The 17,361-nt window shown below is 48.0% G+C and overlaps 1 protein-coding gene across 1 annotated transcript; it reads right to left on the bottom strand.

Annotated features, from left to right (window-relative positions):
* Window positions 1-575: 575 nt before the first annotated feature.
* Window positions 576-16,863, bottom strand: ELOA (elongin A). Its single transcript, XM_026517070.4, has 11 exons — window positions 16,671-16,863; window positions 11,905-11,961; window positions 10,958-11,064; window positions 8,573-9,761; window positions 8,092-8,206; window positions 7,197-7,352; window positions 6,994-7,091; window positions 5,618-5,798; window positions 5,191-5,302; window positions 4,340-4,512; window positions 576-3,164 (listed from the first exon to the last, which is right to left on the bottom strand). The coding sequence occupies exons 1-11, from the start codon at window positions 16,821-16,823 to the stop codon at window positions 3,103-3,105; spliced, it is 2,403 nt and encodes an 800-aa protein (XP_026372855.3). The 5' UTR covers window positions 16,824-16,863; the 3' UTR covers window positions 576-3,102.
* Window positions 16,864-17,361: the final 498 nt, after the last annotated feature.

Genomic DNA, 17,361 nt, shown 5'->3' with positions numbered 1-17,361 from the left:
CACTTAAAAAAAAAAAAAAAAAAAAAAGCTACAATCCAATGTGTGCAGAGGCCGCAACCAAGCGCTGGGCTCCATTAGCGCGTGACGCTCCTGTGACTCAGCCAGGGCCCACGCCGCGGGGTTTTCAAGTTCTGGCTGATGTGACCCGTCTGTGTTAGTTGTCATTATGCTCTCATTAGCAAGTCCCACCTGGGTCCTTCACACCCCCCAGGGACTGACAGGTAGAGTGGCACCCACTTTGCAGCCAGAGAACCTGGGTTTCACACCCTTTTCTGCACAGCAGGTTGGCTGCATTATTTCACCCCGGAGCCCCGGCTTCTGGCTTGTAATAAGGGGTCAATGTCTCAGTCCCAGGAGGTACTCGTTGTCATCTGAGGTTCCTCCCTTTGCTCAAGGGTTCCTTCCCCCCCGAATTCCCATCCCCCAGTCCCGCTTTGCTCCAGAAACCCAACATCCTTTACGAAGCCTGGTCCGGGGATCAAGCTCTCTGCCTCACTGCCCAGGAACCAGACACTTGGTGACCAACTGCCATTCTCGGACACAATAAGGGAGAAAGGAAAGAACACCACAGTATATGGGGTTTTTTTGTTTTTTTATTTAGACATGGAATTTTCCTTCCTTTTCATATAACTTATCTAATTAAAATATTCATCTTGGTAGTTACCACAAAAAAGTAACATAGAAAATTGTATTTACATTTTGGGACCAAAATACAAACGAAGAGCAGGAGAGGACCCCTTGCTCCTTTTCCTCCCACTTCCCAGGAAGAGAAAGCCCCAAAGAAACTGCTCAGTACACCAAGGATCACAAAGGGTTAATTTGTAATTTGGTGATTCGTATGTAGTGTAGCACAGGAGAAAAATTGCACACGTTTTCACAAATGAGACCAAAGGTTCAACATCATCCTGCGTGTCTGCTCTGCAGCCATTTCAATAACCAGGTGAGAAGGTTGTTCAGAAATTCGGCTTTTCCTCTTCCCTCCTTACTCTTCTCACCAAGTCACATCCCTGATGCAGACACTCTTGGAGGGGGAGGAGGGAAAGATCTGGCTCTAAGCAAACAGGGCTGATCAAACATCTGCACGTGCTAAAAATGGGTGGTGATGTTGGCATGAACGAGTGCGTCCTTCCTTCCCTCCCTGCCTAAAAACTCCTAAGTAAGGAAATGAAATCCTACACGACGGGATCTGCAATATGAAAACGGTTTCAGTGACAAAGACCTGAACGCAGAGCTAAGAAACAGATTCAAGCTGGTGGACACCTACAGGAAGCTATTCCAGGCGACAGCCGTCTGGCCCCTGACCCAGATGTTCATTTGGCTTTAGGGAAGAGGCTTTCTAGTACCAGATCTGCGGAGCAGGCCAGGGCTAGGGGTGGAATGGTAAGACAAACGACCAAGAGAAACGGTGTTTTACCCAATTCAAAAACACAGCAAATGAAAACACGGCAATACTTGTGTCCTGTTGCAACAGGCAGCCTGCACAGCAACGCACACCGAACGCTGCAGCTTTTGGCGCAGTCTCTGCTCGCTCTGGAATCTTCAAAGTCAGCCTGAGGTCTCCAGGATGGTTAAAAGCAGTGGACTCCCTATTCCGGGCTTTGAGGGAGCCTGTCAAGGGGACTCACTGCCAAGCTCCTGAGGCTGTCCTACGAACCATGCCCTCCGTCTACCGCGTAAGTATCTTAAGGCTAGGCACCTCAAATTTATAGCATCTGCTTCCCCCTGGGTCACAACCAAGTGGGTTCCTACGAGATCAGTGCTCGTCAACAGCCGAGAAGGGCACTGACGCTGCCCTCCTAAGTGCTGATCTTGCTCCTATGTCAGCTTGAAAGTGAGATCCTCCCTTCCCAAACCTGGTGGGTGTCCTTGCGGTTCTCCCCCATCCTGACACTACAGCTCAGACACTTTCCCTAAGTTGGCCGTTCCCTCCAAATTCTGGCTTAAACACGCAAAAAGTAGAGACAGCTTCAGCTGCAAAGTTCTCTACAAAACATAGCAAATTCTTGTGCTCTTTCAATCACATGATCTTACCTTTTAAAGAAAGGCAAAACAAAACCAATTTCGAACACAGCGTTACAACTTTTAAAATCACTCGCTTCTGTTAGCAGTTCACAGGGAACAAGAGATTAAAGTGCTGGCTTCTTAGACTCCGAAGTTGAATGGGGGGGGGCACAGAAAGCCCTGCCATGTGTGTTCCCCCCCGCTAGTGGGGAGAAGGAAAAATAGGGGAGGAAAAAAAGACCCTAAAGTTTTGAATCAGAAATTGTAAATCGTAAAAATGTTGGGGTTCTGTGCAAATCGATCCCCCAAGGCTCTGTGTCCTCTAGTGAGCCTCAAAAAAGTGGGAACTGGCAAAAAGGATGGGGAAAAGACTCTAGAGCTTTACAAATAACCTCCTTTAATAAATACTATTTAATGAAGAAGAAGAGATGTGCCTGCATAGGAACTCAAAGCAACACCGAGAAGGGCCTCAGAGGCGAGGGGTCCACCCTGAACACTTCTGGTCTCCACGTCGAGGCGCCCCGCTAGGACGGGCAGCCCAGGACCCACTCCGGGCCCTCTGTGCAGCAGGCACCACACAGGCGCTGAGGATGCCCAGCCCTCCCTCTGGACCGGAGTCCACTCAGAAGAGCTGAACTGGGACAGGGGAATGGCTTTCACTAGGTTTTTATCTAACTTTAATAAGGGACCCTGAAAATAAAAGGCTAAGTGTATAGTAGAGGACCTAAAAAAAAAAAAAAAAAAAAGAAAAAAAAATACTGGGGTAATATAAATACAATCTGGGGGCAATATTTATTAATTAAAACTATGTCTTATAGTTTACAAAGAAGCTAATTAACAACAAAAGTATAATTGACCTTAAAATCCTCGGTAAGACTGAGGCTTCACATCTTCTTCAGAATTCTGAAGTGTTCTCCAGGCCGGGAGGCAGTGGCCGCGGTGCACAGGCTCACAGGGGCAACACCTGCGGGCCGTGCAGGGTTCGGAGACCAAAAGGTGCCTCCAAGCAAAGGATCCTGGTCTCCTCTGGAAGTTCCATTCCCCAACCCCACTGTCCTGGCACTCCTCCCCGCTAATTCGTCTCCAAGGCGAGTCCTCAGTTTATCGTCGGGAGAACCTGTTCTTGAAAGCTTTAATCGTCTTGGCCATCATTGGGGCGATCTCTGTGAGAAGAGCAATCAGGCAGTTGTTTCAGATCGTGGCAGTTTAGACTAACACACGTGACTGGCTGACACCAAGGCCAAGCCCTGCTGCTCTCGGCTCCGCACCAGCAGACAGATGGGGATACGCAGGAGTCCGCTCCCAGCACGACAGCGGAGCAGCACGTACCGGCACTTCCGCAGCGCCTGCCGGCCCGTAACCATCCCCGGCTCTACCTGCGACCACCTCACCAACCCCGAGACCCTGGCCGACCCACCCCCTGGTTGGGCAGCAGGCGGCAGAACTGGGATTCACCAGCTCCATCTCACGGCCGTTCTGAGTCACCAGTATCCGAACCAGCACAAGGCAGCCCTCTCACTTGGGTCTGTGCAGGGCAGCAGCACGTCCGAGACGAGCTCAAAATAAACGCCACCTCAGGCTGGCTAGCCCGCCCTCTTGAATAATTCACCCGAGCACGGCCAAGGCTCATGCCAGGACTCCTACCTGCCCACGGGCCCAAGAGTGAATACAGAAGCCTGCTTTTAGGGGAGGATGCCCGCTTACAATACTGGAGATGGGGCGCCTGGGTGGCACAGCGGTTGGGCGTCTGCCTCCGGCTCAGGGCGTGATCCCGGCATTATGGGATCGAGCCCCACATCAGGCTCCTCTGCTATGAGCCTGCTTCTTCCTCTCCCACTCCCCCTGCTTGTGTTCCCTCTCTGGCTGTCTCTATCTCTGTCAAATAAATAAACAAAATCTTAAAAAAAAAAAAAAAATACTGGAGATAGTCTATGGTAATACATGTAATAAAATACAAAATACACGTAACTAGATATAAAAAATAAATACCTGGAAGCTGGGGGTTATAGGTTACAAACCCTCCAGACGGACTGTCATTTAGCAGTTAATAGTAATAGTTATGAACCCCGTGTTATTGCCCAGAGAAGCAGGTTTACATTCAGGTTCCCCGCCCCCCCCCAAAAAAAAGGCAGAGTGCCAAAACGACGATCGTTATTTGGAAGATGCTCGTGCGTCACGCACAAAGCCGGGGAAGGAGGCACCAACATCTGGACCAGCCACGGGCAGAGCCTCGGCCACGTGCCTCACCTAGCACGCGGAACGTGATGCAGCGGCCAGGACAGTCGAGGCTTCAAATACCGGTTCTGAGATAGCTGAGCATGAACCCCAAGTTACTTACTCTTCACAGTCGGTTTCCTAGGATCGTAGGAAACAGTGCTGAGCACGGGAGCCAAGTGAGCACCGCTGGTGCTTGGACCATCGTAGGCCGGCTCCTCGGGGCTGGCGCCGTAGCTGTTGCCACCGCCGGAGGGAGCGTGGCTGTTTCCTGTGGGGTACGGGGCTGGCTTAATCCTGCAACACAGAGCCAGCTGGTTAGTCCCGGGTGTGAGAAATCTGCCCTCGGCACCGACAGCCTACGGCCGGCCTGCCTGAGGAAGACCCAGTTCTGTGGCTTTGCCCAGCCGACCCTAGGGCCCCGGACTCTGGGGATGGCACAGAGCTGACGGCGTTAGCCCTTCACCCTTTAGGCGTAACTCTGTATTCTGAAAATGTTAACGTGACTGAGCTTATGTACTCATCACGGCAACAATGGTTTATTTTATTCTTTTTCTTATTTTTTTTTTTTTTTAAGTAATCTCTACCATTCACCGTGGGGCTCAAATTCGTGACCGCGAGATCACGAGTCGCATACTCCAATGACTGCGCCAGCCGGGCGCCCCAGGAGCATGGTTTGTTTAAAGGGAGAAAGGGAAAGCACAAGGGAGTGTCTCCCCTGTTCTCCATTTAATCTTAACCCCCGAGAGGCAGGAATAATTATCGGCCTACACTGCAGTCATGGACGTGGAGGCTCCGGGGGGGTCAAGTGCTGAGCTGGTCAAGGTCAGCCTCCAAAATCCACTCTGCAAGGCCGTGCTCTCACCCCAGAAATGAATTGCTTCCTGCCCCTGGGATGCCTTGTAGGGCTGAAAGACAAGCTCTTGGCGCTCTCCTCCCTGATCACACAGAAACCCTAAGCTGCAGGGGGCTCACCTAATTTTCTCAGGCACAGCTGCTCCTCCGGTTCCAAACTTCTCTTGTCTCCGTCGAACATCACGAGGCGGTTTGGCCACAGAGTTGACAAAGGCCATCTTTGCTTGTCGGCCTGTTGAGAAATATGGAGATCAATACCTGCTTTTTAGAGCAGAGATGCTACTGTGATTTTAATACTTTACACTATTAAGAGGTAAAGGCTTTCCAGGTGCCCCCAAAGCCAGGGGGTTATTAACCCTGAAAACCCCTATAGATAGTATGTGTGGTGGCAGAAGATACAGCCCACCCCTGCCCCGCTTCTGCAAAAGCAAGACAGATTTAGAAGCTGGAGGCTACATCAGCTCGGCCTGCTAAGGCCCTGTGGTTGACCAGAGCACAGGGCTCACTGTTTTGCCAGGTGGCCCCCTCCTGCCCGGGTCCCCGTTACCTTTGGGCTTATTGGCATGTGCAGATCTGATATTCTTGGTCAGCACGCGTAGCCGCTGCTCCCGGGCATCCTGAAGCCGCAGGTACATCTCCCGCCATGACTCGTACTCTTCTGGCCTCTCTTCCTTAAAGTCTCGGTGACAATGAACTTTCCATAATTGATCTGTTTCTTCAATTAATACCTAAAATCAGAACCAGGACATCATTCATATGCAAGCATATCTCTTTTCCATCTTAATCACCTCAGGGTGACCACTTTCCTCGTGGTTTTTTGGTCCTCATAGTAGTATTGTATTAAAATACCACGGTTCTAGGAGCGCCTGCGTGGCACAGCGGTTAAGCGTCTGCCTTCGGCTCAGGGTGTGATCCCGGCGTTATGGGATCAAGCCCCACATCAGGCTCCTCCGCTAGGAGCCTGCTTCTTCCTCTCCCACTCCCCCTGCTTGTGTTCCCTCTCTCGCTGGCTGTCTCTGTCTCTGTCAAATAAATAAATAAAATCTTAAAAAATAAAATAAAATAAAATACCACGGTTCTAGAAAAAAAATCACTATATATAAAAAAAAATGTTAAGTGTGAGGCACTGTACTAGCTGCTTTTGGGGGTTGTGGGGTTAGGAGAGAAGACAACACAAACTAGCTGAAGACCAGGTTTTTCCTTTAGGAAACTGCTGACAGGTAGAACTGCGATGATGACACATCCAGGCAAGGGGCCTACCTAAGGATGATCCCTCAGAATTAGAGACAGCCAGCGAATGCAATCAAATGACTACGTGTCCAGCATTGTAAGAAAGACATTTGGTCACACCGGGATGTCTCTAGGAGACACCTAACCAATCTGTGCTCTTTTTTCCTTTTTTTTTTTTTTTTTTTTTTTGAAGAGGGGGGAGGGGGCAGAGGAAAAGAGAGAATCTCAATCAGGTTCCCACACCCAGCATGGAGCCTGACACGGGACTTGAGCTCATGACTCTGAGATCATGACCTGAGCTGCAATCAAGAGTCGGATGTTAACCGCCTGAGCCCCCAGGTGCCCCCGTGCCCTTTCATAGTCACCAGACCCCTGAGTGTCAACACAAAGCTCTGCCGCCGCCCTGGATCCTAGAGGCCGTGCTGCCAAAACTCCCCCCTGACCTCTGCGACTAGGCAAGCTCAAGAGAAGGGTGGGCAGTGTTTTTCTGCTCCTTTTGAAGCCCATCTTGATTTGGTGCCAGAAGCAGGTGCTAAAAATATGCACGGTTCAAGGCCCGCAGGGGAAGCAACATGCCCACAACAGTGAACCGACCACTGCCGCCTGCCCTTCACCCACTCAAGCTTCAGAGCCCAAGCTCCTTCTGGAGACACGAACCAGAAGACGGGCTTCTCTGCGCCCACGGGTACTCACGTGATTGTACTCCTCTATGCGGTACAGCTGGTCAGGCGTACACCTCTCCAGGACGGGCTCCAGAACAGAATACGGGACACCACCCACTTCAAAGATGGCTGCAGAGAATCAAAGGTGAAGTGCTGAATACTGGCCAAGCCACCTAACGGTGAGGTCCCAGGGCCACAATGTGTGTTAGAGCACGAGAAAAGCATGTGACTTACAATCGATGTTGTTTTTAAGTACCCGGATGCACTGCTGGTGCAAGGTCATCATCTTGGGGAGATAGGCACATTTGGAGCCAGAATACACCTGCATCTTAGAATTCATTCTTCGTCCAGTGAATCCAGCTTCTTCCTCTTCCTGGGGTGAAGAGAGCGCTACAGGGCAAGGAGGACAGGACTGTACGTTACAAAGGACACTAAGCTCTACAGGGAGAGCTCTCCTTCTCTCCCCCTTCCTCAGCCTCCCAGTGCACTTTCTCGAAGGCAACCAATGCTACCAGTTTTGTGTATTCTTCCATCAAGTCTATGCAAAAATAAGCAAGTATGTATTTTATTCCATTTTCACCAATTTCACCAGTAACACCTACTATCATTGTTCTTTCATTTACCGCATTTTAGAAATCATCCCATATCAGACAGACTTTCCACATTGGTTACAGCTGTATAGAAGGCCACTGTGTGGATGAACCCTGGTTTAGTGACTGTCTTGCTGAGGGACACTTATGTGGCTTCTAATTCTTTTGCTATTAAGACCAGAACTTTTTTTTCCCCAGATAAAAAGCTCAGGCAGAACAAATAGAATAAAGGACAGCTAGTAACAGCAGCAGCTAAGATTTACTGAACACTAGTGAAGAGCTTAACCAGCATTATCACTTTTAATCCACTTAACAGACTTGTGAGGCAGATACCATTATTGTGCCCACTTATAGAGCATGAAACTGAAGTCCAAGAAAATTATTATCCCAGTTCATAGAACTTTTAGAAGCCAAAGCTGGGTTTCAAACCCAAGCTGTCAAACTCCAGAGCCTGGGAGGATAGGAAATGCACCAAAATCTTAGGACATTATGAATAAATTGTTAAAATCTAAATATTTAAAAAAGCATGCAGAAAATACCTTTTCGCTTTGGTGGGAAGGAGGACATCAATTCCAGGGTAGGAAGTGGCCGGTAATTGGCCTGTATCATGGGTAATGGGAGGTCTGGCAACACCGGTAATGCATCCGTGGGGACCTGCAGAGACAAGACCAGTGAGTGGACAGCCCCGTGTATGAGCACAGCTCTCTGCCCTACAGCCCGTTCCCAGCAGTGCTGACGAGGCAGACACTTTCCCAAGCAGACCCAGGCTGGAGGGGGGGCCATCAGCCAGGTCTGACAAGACCGAAGGCAGGAAATACAGAGATGGGCCCAGCACGACGGGACACCGCGGGAAACGTGCATCTTGGGTGCCAGCTGCCCTGGCAGCTAGAGAGGCCTGGAAACTGAAATTCAACAGGCCACATAAAAGCCAGCCAAGCAGAACAGAGGCGGGACAGGTCCTGGGAGCTCTGCGCAGCCAGATGCTCCAGCTGGGAAGCCACCAAGCAGCGAAGGGCTTACCTTTTTCAGCTTGGCTGAATCGGCGCCAGCTGGCTGAAGCTTCTCAGACTTGTTTTCGTTCACTTTAGGTAATTTCTGAACTGAGTCCAAATTTTTACTAGTGCTTTTCGAATCATTTTTTTTTAGTCCTTTTTCTCCAAGAGTTGTGGCTGAAGTCTTCACAATCTTTTTCTTTTTCTTCCGGGGCTGGTCATAGCTGAGGTAGGACTCAAAAGACATGGTGGGCTGCTCAAATTCATCATCCATATCTGCGTCCTCAGCCTTAGGGAGGGAGCCCACTGACTTTCTATCTGAATGAGAAGTTTTTACTTTCCCTTCTGAAGTCTTTAGGTTGTTAGAAACCCTGTCTTTCACCTTGGGCAGCGGCTCTCCCGCCCCCTTTCCTACGTCTAAGCTGTCTAGACTCTGCTTGGTTTTGTCCGATTTGGTTTTCTCTGCGTCTTTGTGCTTTGGCTTGTTTTTAAGGTGGTTGTCTGAAGCAACTTCCAAGGGGGGTAAAAACTTCTTCTTGGTGCTGCCCTCTTTCTCCTTCTCTTTCTTGACACCACTAGAGGGCAGTTTGTCCTTTGTGCTATCCCCTGAGAGTGGCCTTCGGTTTTCCTCTTTGGAGATGGCCTTGTGTGATTTCTCTCTGCTCAAAGACGACTTCCCATCTCCCCTGGCATCCACCGGACGTTTTTCCTTATAAGATCTGTGCTCCTTGTTCTGACTCACAGCCCCTTTCCCCTGGGGGTCCCCCAGGTGTCGGTCCTGACTAATCCCCAGTCTGTCCTGAAAGGCATTACTATGGCCTTTTCCAGGCTTCTGATGTGGAACAAAGGGCTCATGGTCCTCCTCCAAGGATCTGTAAGGGTCCATGGACATCTGATGGGGACTGGCAGACGATGGAGGGGACTGAACATGGCCATAATCAGAAGATTCGTGGTCTGAAGAATAAACTGGCGAAACTCTATGGCACCTCTTTCTCTCGTCTCTCCTCTCTTGAACGTGAGACGCTTTGTGAGTTCTCTCGGGTTCCGAGAGTTTTCTGTGTTTTTTCTGCCTGTGATCAGGGCTATAGGATTGGCTACTGGAGGCTTTCCAGTTTTCCTGGTAGTCCCCCTCTATCTCCTCCTCCTTCTGAACAGCATCCCTGGGGCGCTTTCGGGAATTGCTCCTCTCAAAGTCCTGTTCATCAGGCTCAGTGTTTCTACAATAAAAGAAAAAGTACATAGAGCAGATATAAATCTCCGTGTAATCCTTGTTCAGAGGACAAAGTCACAGAACCTGGACTCACAAGAAGAGATGCAAAGGATGCAGAGTTAGAAACAAGGTCTTGGGAAGAGGATGAATGGGTCCTGCTCAAAAATACTCAACTAAAGTTTGAGATTAGGAAAGCTCAAATAATTCAAAACACAGAAAATGATGCATTTAACTGCAGGATACAAAGATCAGATATCTTGAGGACATGAAAAGTGCTTAAAAATTTTTCAACATGGGGGCACCCGGGTGGCTCAGTAGGTTAAACGTCTGCCTTGGGCTCAGACCAGGATCCCGGGATTCTGGGATCAAGCCCTGCATGGGGCTTCCCTGCTCAACAGGGAGTCTCCTTGTCCCTCTGCCCCTCCCCCTGTTAAAATAAATAAGTAAGTAAGTAAGTAAGTAAATAAATAAATAAATAAAATCTTTTTAAAAAAACTGAAAAAAAAATTCAACATGGAGACATATTTAACTTGTTATATAAAACAAAGGGGTGGTTGTTTATATAGTTTGTTCACAACTATATAAAAATGTCTTTTATAAAGAGGGTAGGGTGCCTGAGTGGCTCAGTTAAGCGCCTGTCTTCGGCTCAGGTCATGATCCCTGGGGTTCTGGGATCAAGCCCCACATCTAGCTCCCTGCTCTCTGTCTCTCTCAAATAAATAAAAATCTTTAAAAAATAAATTAATTAAAAATAAATAAAAAGAGGTTAGAAAGAAACATATCAAAATGTTAATGCTTATGTTTGGATGGCAGAATTACAAGAAATTCTGATACTTCTTTCTATTTTTTAATATTTTCTAAAATCCTATAATGATCACTGATTTTTATAATCAAGGCGAAATAAATATTTATTTTAGAGAGAATAAGGGAGCAAGAGCAGGGGTGGAGCAGAGGGAGGAGAGGGAGACAGTCTCCAGCAGACCTGTGCTGAGCACAGAGCCAGACAAACGTGGGGCTCGATCCCAGGACCCTAAGATCACGACCTGAGCCGAAACTTAATGGACTGAGCCACCCAGGCACCCCCAAAATAAATATTTTAAATAAGAAGGCAGAGAAAGAATGATAAAGAAAACATATTTGTAAACATTCCAAGTGCCAGATTTAACCAAGAAATTGAACAAACCTACAGAATAATGTTCTTACCGTTCCACAGGAACCAGTTTCTTCCACTGGGCCACCAGATCCCTGGCAAAACTTCCAACGTGCTCGTGTTTTCGCAAGCTGTTTACTGTTTTCCCAACTCCGGTCTCCTACAGATTTGACAAAAGAATTGTTAGGGGGTTGTAGAACCAGGCTCACAACTTTCTAAGGAAATAAGGCCTCTTGCTTTGAGAAACTCCTTCCTAAAACATACTTTGCGAGTCTCAGTACAAAACTACTTTGTGTCTATGCCTCCAATCTCTAATGACACACAGTAGCAGAGCACACCAACCTCAGAAGAGCCAAACAGTGTATTAAAAACACTTCTAGGACTAGAACAATAAATAACAAGAGTGATTACAGTGGGTGTCAGGCACTGAGCTGAGAGCTTTTGCATACAAATCTCAATGAGTCCTGACAACAACGCTGCGAGGCAGGAATCTGTTCTGTTTCACATCGAAGGAACAGCCTAAACTCACAGAACTTGGATTTGAATCCAGGACTAGTTGATGCCAAAGCTAAGTTATTTACTTTTTTAAATTTTAAGACAAAATTCACCATTTTAACCATTTTATTTTCAATTAGCAATAACACCTCAGATAAACCTCACTGGCTACAATACTGTCACTGCACAAAGTTCATTTTAACCTTTTTAAAGTATATAGTTTATTGGTTTCCAGGACACTCATAATACTGTGCAACCATCACTAGTAATTCCAGAACATTTCTATAACCCTAAAAAGAAACCCCATTCCTCCCAATTCCTCCCACCCCTACCTTCTGTCTATGGATCTGCCTATTCTGGACATTTCACATAAACAGAACCATACAGTATGTGGCCTTGTGTCTGGTTTCTTTCACTTTCAAAGCCCATGCTTTTAATTTTATTGTACAATCTCTCCAGTGGGAAGGGGACGGAATATAGTTATATAATACCTAACACTTCTTACCGCAAGAATGTCTACTGTAATAGGCAAGGTGGAGAGTTTCTTCAAATATTTTAAAAGCTGCAGAGAGAATAAAATAAACATTAATTTCTATAAAATCATAATCATTCACTGGAACAAATAATAATATGATGGTTAGTGCTTCCTGAGTTCTATGTGTTGTACAGTAATAAGTATGGTTATTATCTTTATTTTACAAGTTTGAAAACAGGCTCAGAAAAGTTAAGTCACTTGCCCCAGGATGCAAGTAGGGCCAGATGTACTCAGGTCTGTAGCTTTAGATTCCCTGCTTTCAACCACTCTGTAACACCATGTATGTACTATGTAAGGTAAGACTTAGATAAGAGAACCAAACCTATCAACTCTAATAAAAGTCATCAACAACTATCACTGCCCCAGTTCTGAGAGAGAATTTCTGAGAAAGGTGCCAATTCAGGGAAATTACCCATGGACCCAGCACAGAGGAAAGTGAAAAGGAGAAGAGGTTTCTCCAGGAAAAGGGTATCATGTTTCCAGGAAGAGTCAGAGTTTAACAGAATTGTGGGGTTTTTTTGATACAAGTGGGAACTTCAAGACCAATTTCAAGTTGCCAGAATCAGAGGTTTGCTGGTACAAATTGTGAACACAAAATGTCTGGGAAGATTAGAAAAGTAATCTGGGTTTGGTCACATTTCCTTTCTATAGTCCTAAACCTAGGTCAAAATCAGGACAGCAGAGCTGTTGAGACAGAGTTCTAGAGTCAGAGACGGGCTTCCGTTTGGTCCAGTCATCTCCCCACCAGGTGATCTTGTGCAAGTCATTGACCTCCTTGAACCTTAGTTATTTCATCTGCAAAACAGGAACTGATCCTGTCTCTTCACAACTTCACAAGTTGTGAGGATTCACAGAGACAAACCATGTGCACTGAGGATGCCATAGTGCCTGGAACACTATAGAAGCTCACTGAAGGCTTTTTTTTTTTAAATAAATGATTACTAATCATTTCATTCATCAACTGACAGCTCTCGAAATGTCTACCCTTGATCATCAACCAGATATTCCCCAGCTAATTCCTACTTACTCCATTTCTACCCAAAGTCATGACTGGCTATGCCACTTTTCAGGAAATGTTTACATGTATATAAACATACTTACCATTCAAGGCGTGGTGCAAAGTACAAATAGTTCAAAATAGATAACTGTGACTACCTTCACATTTCAGCACCAGATAACAAGATCGGTTCCTTTTCCATGTGTAGCCCGGGCTATAATTAGTATGCCATAGTGCTATTAGGTGGAGTAGCAAATGTTTTTCTGGTCATTCTACTTCAATAATTACTGAACTTCGTCTCTGGGCAGAGCAATTGGATCACAAGTGATCATCTTGTTTGGCTGGGAACAAATGAGAAGCCAAGTTGTGTATCCAGGGAGTTTCGCCTTCACAGCTGAATGAAAATTATCCTCCACTTCAAATGTGATCACCACCATCAACTCAGGATAACATCTATGTGTGTTTGTCACCCAAGCTATGGGGGCAAAAATTTATGCCAATTCCTTTTCTTACAGGAAAATTTAGGATCATTGTAAAAACTGTTTCCGCTAATGCCACTCCGTGGAAGGCACTTACAGACCATCTACTGTGTGTCTGTGACTATGCTAAGTTCTTACGTGTGTTACCTTATTTCGTCCTCATTAACCAACTCTATCAAGTGGGTATTTTTCTCCCCACTTTAGATACCGAAACAGCCTAGTAAGGTTAGGTAACTTGCCTCACGAGCTAGGAAGTCAAGTGTGTCTACAATACCGTGAACTACAAAGACAGGAGAAACATGCAACACAATTAACACTGTCCTTAGAAAATAGGAAAAGAAAACAGAACAGGAGCTCAAGTGGCTGGAAACAAAGCAGAAGAGCTCTTCCTCGGTATTACACTGTTAGATAGTTTAGAGTCCACAGAGTAAAGGAGGTCACCATGGAGAGTCCCAGGACCTCTACAAAGCCAACATACAAGGATGGGGCTAGAAGCCACGGAGGGAGTGTTCATCTCAAAGCCTAACACTAATTAGAAGTGTAAATGCCGCCTTTCTGCTTCGCTTTGGGTTAGCAGGGGTGACTCGAAAGCAGACAAAAAAAAAAAAAAAAGAAAAAAGAAAAGAAAATCCTGGAGATTTCAAAGTGACTTAGCACAACATAAGAGGAAAAGGGCTTCAGAGCCCCTCTATTTTCAAAGAGGTTCAAGAAAGTACAAAGCAATAACAAGGTAAAAGGACTTTGGGCACCCTCAGGTAGGTGGAAACTTGCCGTTATCAAACCAAGGGACCAACTGCAGAGTTTGCAAGAACTGGTAACAGCTCGCTGAGAAATGCCAAACATTTGCATGGTACATGCTTAGGAATCTCAGTTGTCCTTTGCACACTCCTTCAACCCAAAGAGCAAAAGATGTTCATAACGTTGACCCCTTGTTCTCCACTTGCTATCAAACTGTGCTCTTGTTAGTTTTCACGTTCAAAATGTAACACAGAGCAAGAAACTATACCACCCATGAGAACTGGTTTCCAATTAAATAGTAGGAGCCAAGTGACCCTGGTCTGATATCTTTTCCCCAAGTAGGTCCAGATCAATGATGGACTTAGAGCTAAAACAAAGTTACACTTAAACACCGACATTTAATGCAAGGAAATCCATGAACATAGATCTGGAATCAATCCTCTGACTAATAATAGTTTGAAATCTCAAGTTAGTTGCAAATTCAATACTGCTATATAATCATCTTGCAATTTCAAGAACCACCTGTGGGAGCTTGTTGGGTTAACAGGAGGTGAGAAGGCCAGCGTGCCAGCTTGCAGTTTTCCCTCTGCAGTTAGCTCAGTTCTGAATGCCGACTATTGTGCCCTTTGCAAAAACGATCTCCCAACATCTTCTCATCTTCATAATGCAAAACCAGAAGTTTAGGGTGATTTGCTATCTGGGAAGTGAAGGCCCAAATATTCACAATAATCACTAATAGTTCAAGTAGGATGAAACGCCAACAGATCTTTACCCAATTCGAAATTTCGTGCACATCGATTACTAGAAAAGCTACTTCAAAATTTAAATTGTAATGGGAAGATGATTGTGGATACTATATGGTCCTTTTTTTTTTTTTAAACCTTATAGTAATAAAGACTAAACTGATGAGTGAGGGGCTAGAACATAATACTGCTTTAAGGTTTTAAAAATCAGTCACGAACCTGCAGTGTTAAGGAAAACCAACTAGCGCTCAGAAATAATGACCATTTATTAGATGCCCACAAAGGGTTACTGTAAAAAGAAACTTATGTAAATATGTCTGGCCACTAGGTACTGAAGCTGTACTGAAATATCTAACATAAGCATTGAAAAGCATTTAAGTTTTTGCAGATTTAGAACTACAATGGCTTCCTGAAGAAGTGGCTCTAGTTGTACATGAGAAGAGTTAAAAAGTGGCCTGATGGTGAGATGCTTTGCACAGCCTTTAGAAGTGGAGGAAAAAAACCTCATCTGTGACAGGCTGGGAACAAGGTGAAGAGTGAAAGGAGCTCTTCAGGAAAAAAACCCAAAACAAACAAGAAAACCCTGTAAAGAGTGGTGATTAATATCTACTGAGCACCTCCTATAAGCCTGGCCTTTCCCCTCTGACTCGGGTCCTAGGAAGAAGCAGGTGAGCAAACAGACTCAGCAAAGTACGTCCCCAACGTCCATGGCTGGTAAATGGATTCGAACTCAAATCTCACCACCACTTTATCTCATCTGGCTCCCTCCATTACTTCCTCTTCAAAAGGCACGCTGGGGCTCAGAGATCCAACTCTTCGGAACTGCACACTGAGCCAGAGTGCTCACAGAGAATGTCTAACACCTAAGTGTTTTCGTCAGTGTGTTTCAGTAAAAAAAAATTCTAACATCCAGTCTTCCAGACACTGAGAAGCTGGATAAAACAAAGTCAGGAGGGGGGAGGAATGCATTCAACTTAACAAAAACAGTTAAAAACAACAACAACAACCCAGCTAGCTGAGTACAATTAAAAATGGTTGCCCATCACTCGCAGCAATGAGAAAAGGTAGCTCTTACCTTTCTATCAAGGCCAAAAGGAAATCGAACTGCAACTTCTAACCTTTTTTGGGGGGAGGGGGTTTGTTTCGATTGCAACCTAAGTTTTTAGCCGTACGTACAGCTAGGGGACGTAAGGTTTATTTTGTTTTGTTCTGAAAGGGATTTACTGAGAAAGCGAAAAGGTCCACGTTCTGCTATCAAGCCAGAAAGCCATAAAAACGTCTCTCAGAGACGCAGGACCGCACGCGGAGCCTAGACTCCATCAGAGCACAGGCAGAACCGGCTCCTTCCCCCCCCCCCGGAACGAACATCCGAAGACACTATACAAGCAGGCGCGTTTCTCAGGGAGAGAATGAGCTCCAGCGGGCTCGCCCCACGGGAAACAGCTGGCCCGGGACGCCGAGGGAGCGGCTCCGGGGGCCCGGCCGGCCCGCCGCGTCCACACGGAGCGCGCCCCGGCCGCCGGGAGCCCGCGGGCGCCCCCGTCCCGGGCCCGCCGAGGCCCCGCGCCCATCGTGCGCCCCCCGCCCCCCTGCCCCGCGCGGGCAGCGGCCCATGGCCGCGAACTCGCCGACCCAGGCCGCAGCCCGGCGGGGCCTGGCTCCGGGTGCGAGCCCCCGCGGCCTCGGCCGGCCGGGAAGGGACCGCGCCCGGGCCCGCGACCGTTACGGGGCCGCGCCGCGCCCAACGCCCGCCCCGCTCCGCGCTGCGCACTAGCTCACCTTCTTCGGGTCCGGGTTCGCGGCCAGGCGCGCCTGCAGCTTCTCCACAACTTGGAGCGCCGACTCCGCCGCCATCGCTGTCACTGGCGCGGCCTCCTCGCCGGAACTGGGCTCGCGTCGCGTCCTCGGGCCGCAGCTCCGCCCTCCGTGCATCCCCGGCGGAGACGGAAGCTACTGGCCCCTTCCGGGCCTCGGCGGCGGTGGGGGGGCGCGGGGGGGAGGGAGGGGGCGGTGGGCTGCAGGCCCCGCCCCCAGGGCCGGAGGGGGTGTCGGGGCGGTAGGGGGCCAGGTTCCCAGCGCCCGCTCGGCGGCCGCGCGCAGGGAGCTGGGACGCGTGGTCCGAGCACGCCGGCTCCGTACTGGCCGCCACCGGGCAGCTCCTCTTCGGTCCTCGGCGCTCGGAGCCCAAGCCGAGCCGTCCTCACCGCTGTCCGGTCAGGACGGAACGCGGCCGCGGCGCCAGACCCGGGCTTTATCCGTCCTACCCTCGCCACGCCCCCGGGCCGGGGTCTGGGAGCCACGCCCTGATTCCCACCTGTCAGCGGGTCTGGGGCGGGCCAGCGCACGGGGAGTCTGCCGAGGGGAACCTCAGCGACCACCCTGGGCTGAGCGCACGGAGCGCCAGTGGCTGGGCTGTCTTTATTTCACCCTGAGCGCAACCGGATGAGACGAGTTCTAGTATCCCCATTTT

The sequence above is a fragment of the Ursus arctos genome, unplaced genomic scaffold (assembly GCF_023065955.2).
Source record: "Ursus arctos isolate Adak ecotype North America unplaced genomic scaffold, UrsArc2.0 scaffold_32, whole genome shotgun sequence".
NCBI classification, from domain to species: domain Eukaryota; kingdom Metazoa; phylum Chordata; class Mammalia; order Carnivora; family Ursidae; genus Ursus; species Ursus arctos.
The sequence above is the reverse complement of the archived record's forward strand: the minus strand, read 5'-3'. Positions and strand labels throughout refer to the sequence as shown.

Bases quoted from the DNA above. Each gene is read 5' to 3' on its own strand.
- ELOA (XM_026517070.4), bottom strand. From the start codon at position 16,823: ATGCACGGAGGGCGGAGCTGCGGCCCGAGGACGCGACGCGAGCCCAGT. The intron at 8,207-8,572 runs GTAAGCCCTTCG...TTGTCTCTGCAG, and splicing joins ATTCAGCCAAGCTGAAAAAG to GTCCCCACGGATGCATTACC. The intron at 7,092-7,196 runs GTAAGTCACATG...GATTCTCTGCAG, and splicing joins ACTTAAAAACAACATCGATT to CCATCTTTGAAGTGGGTGGT.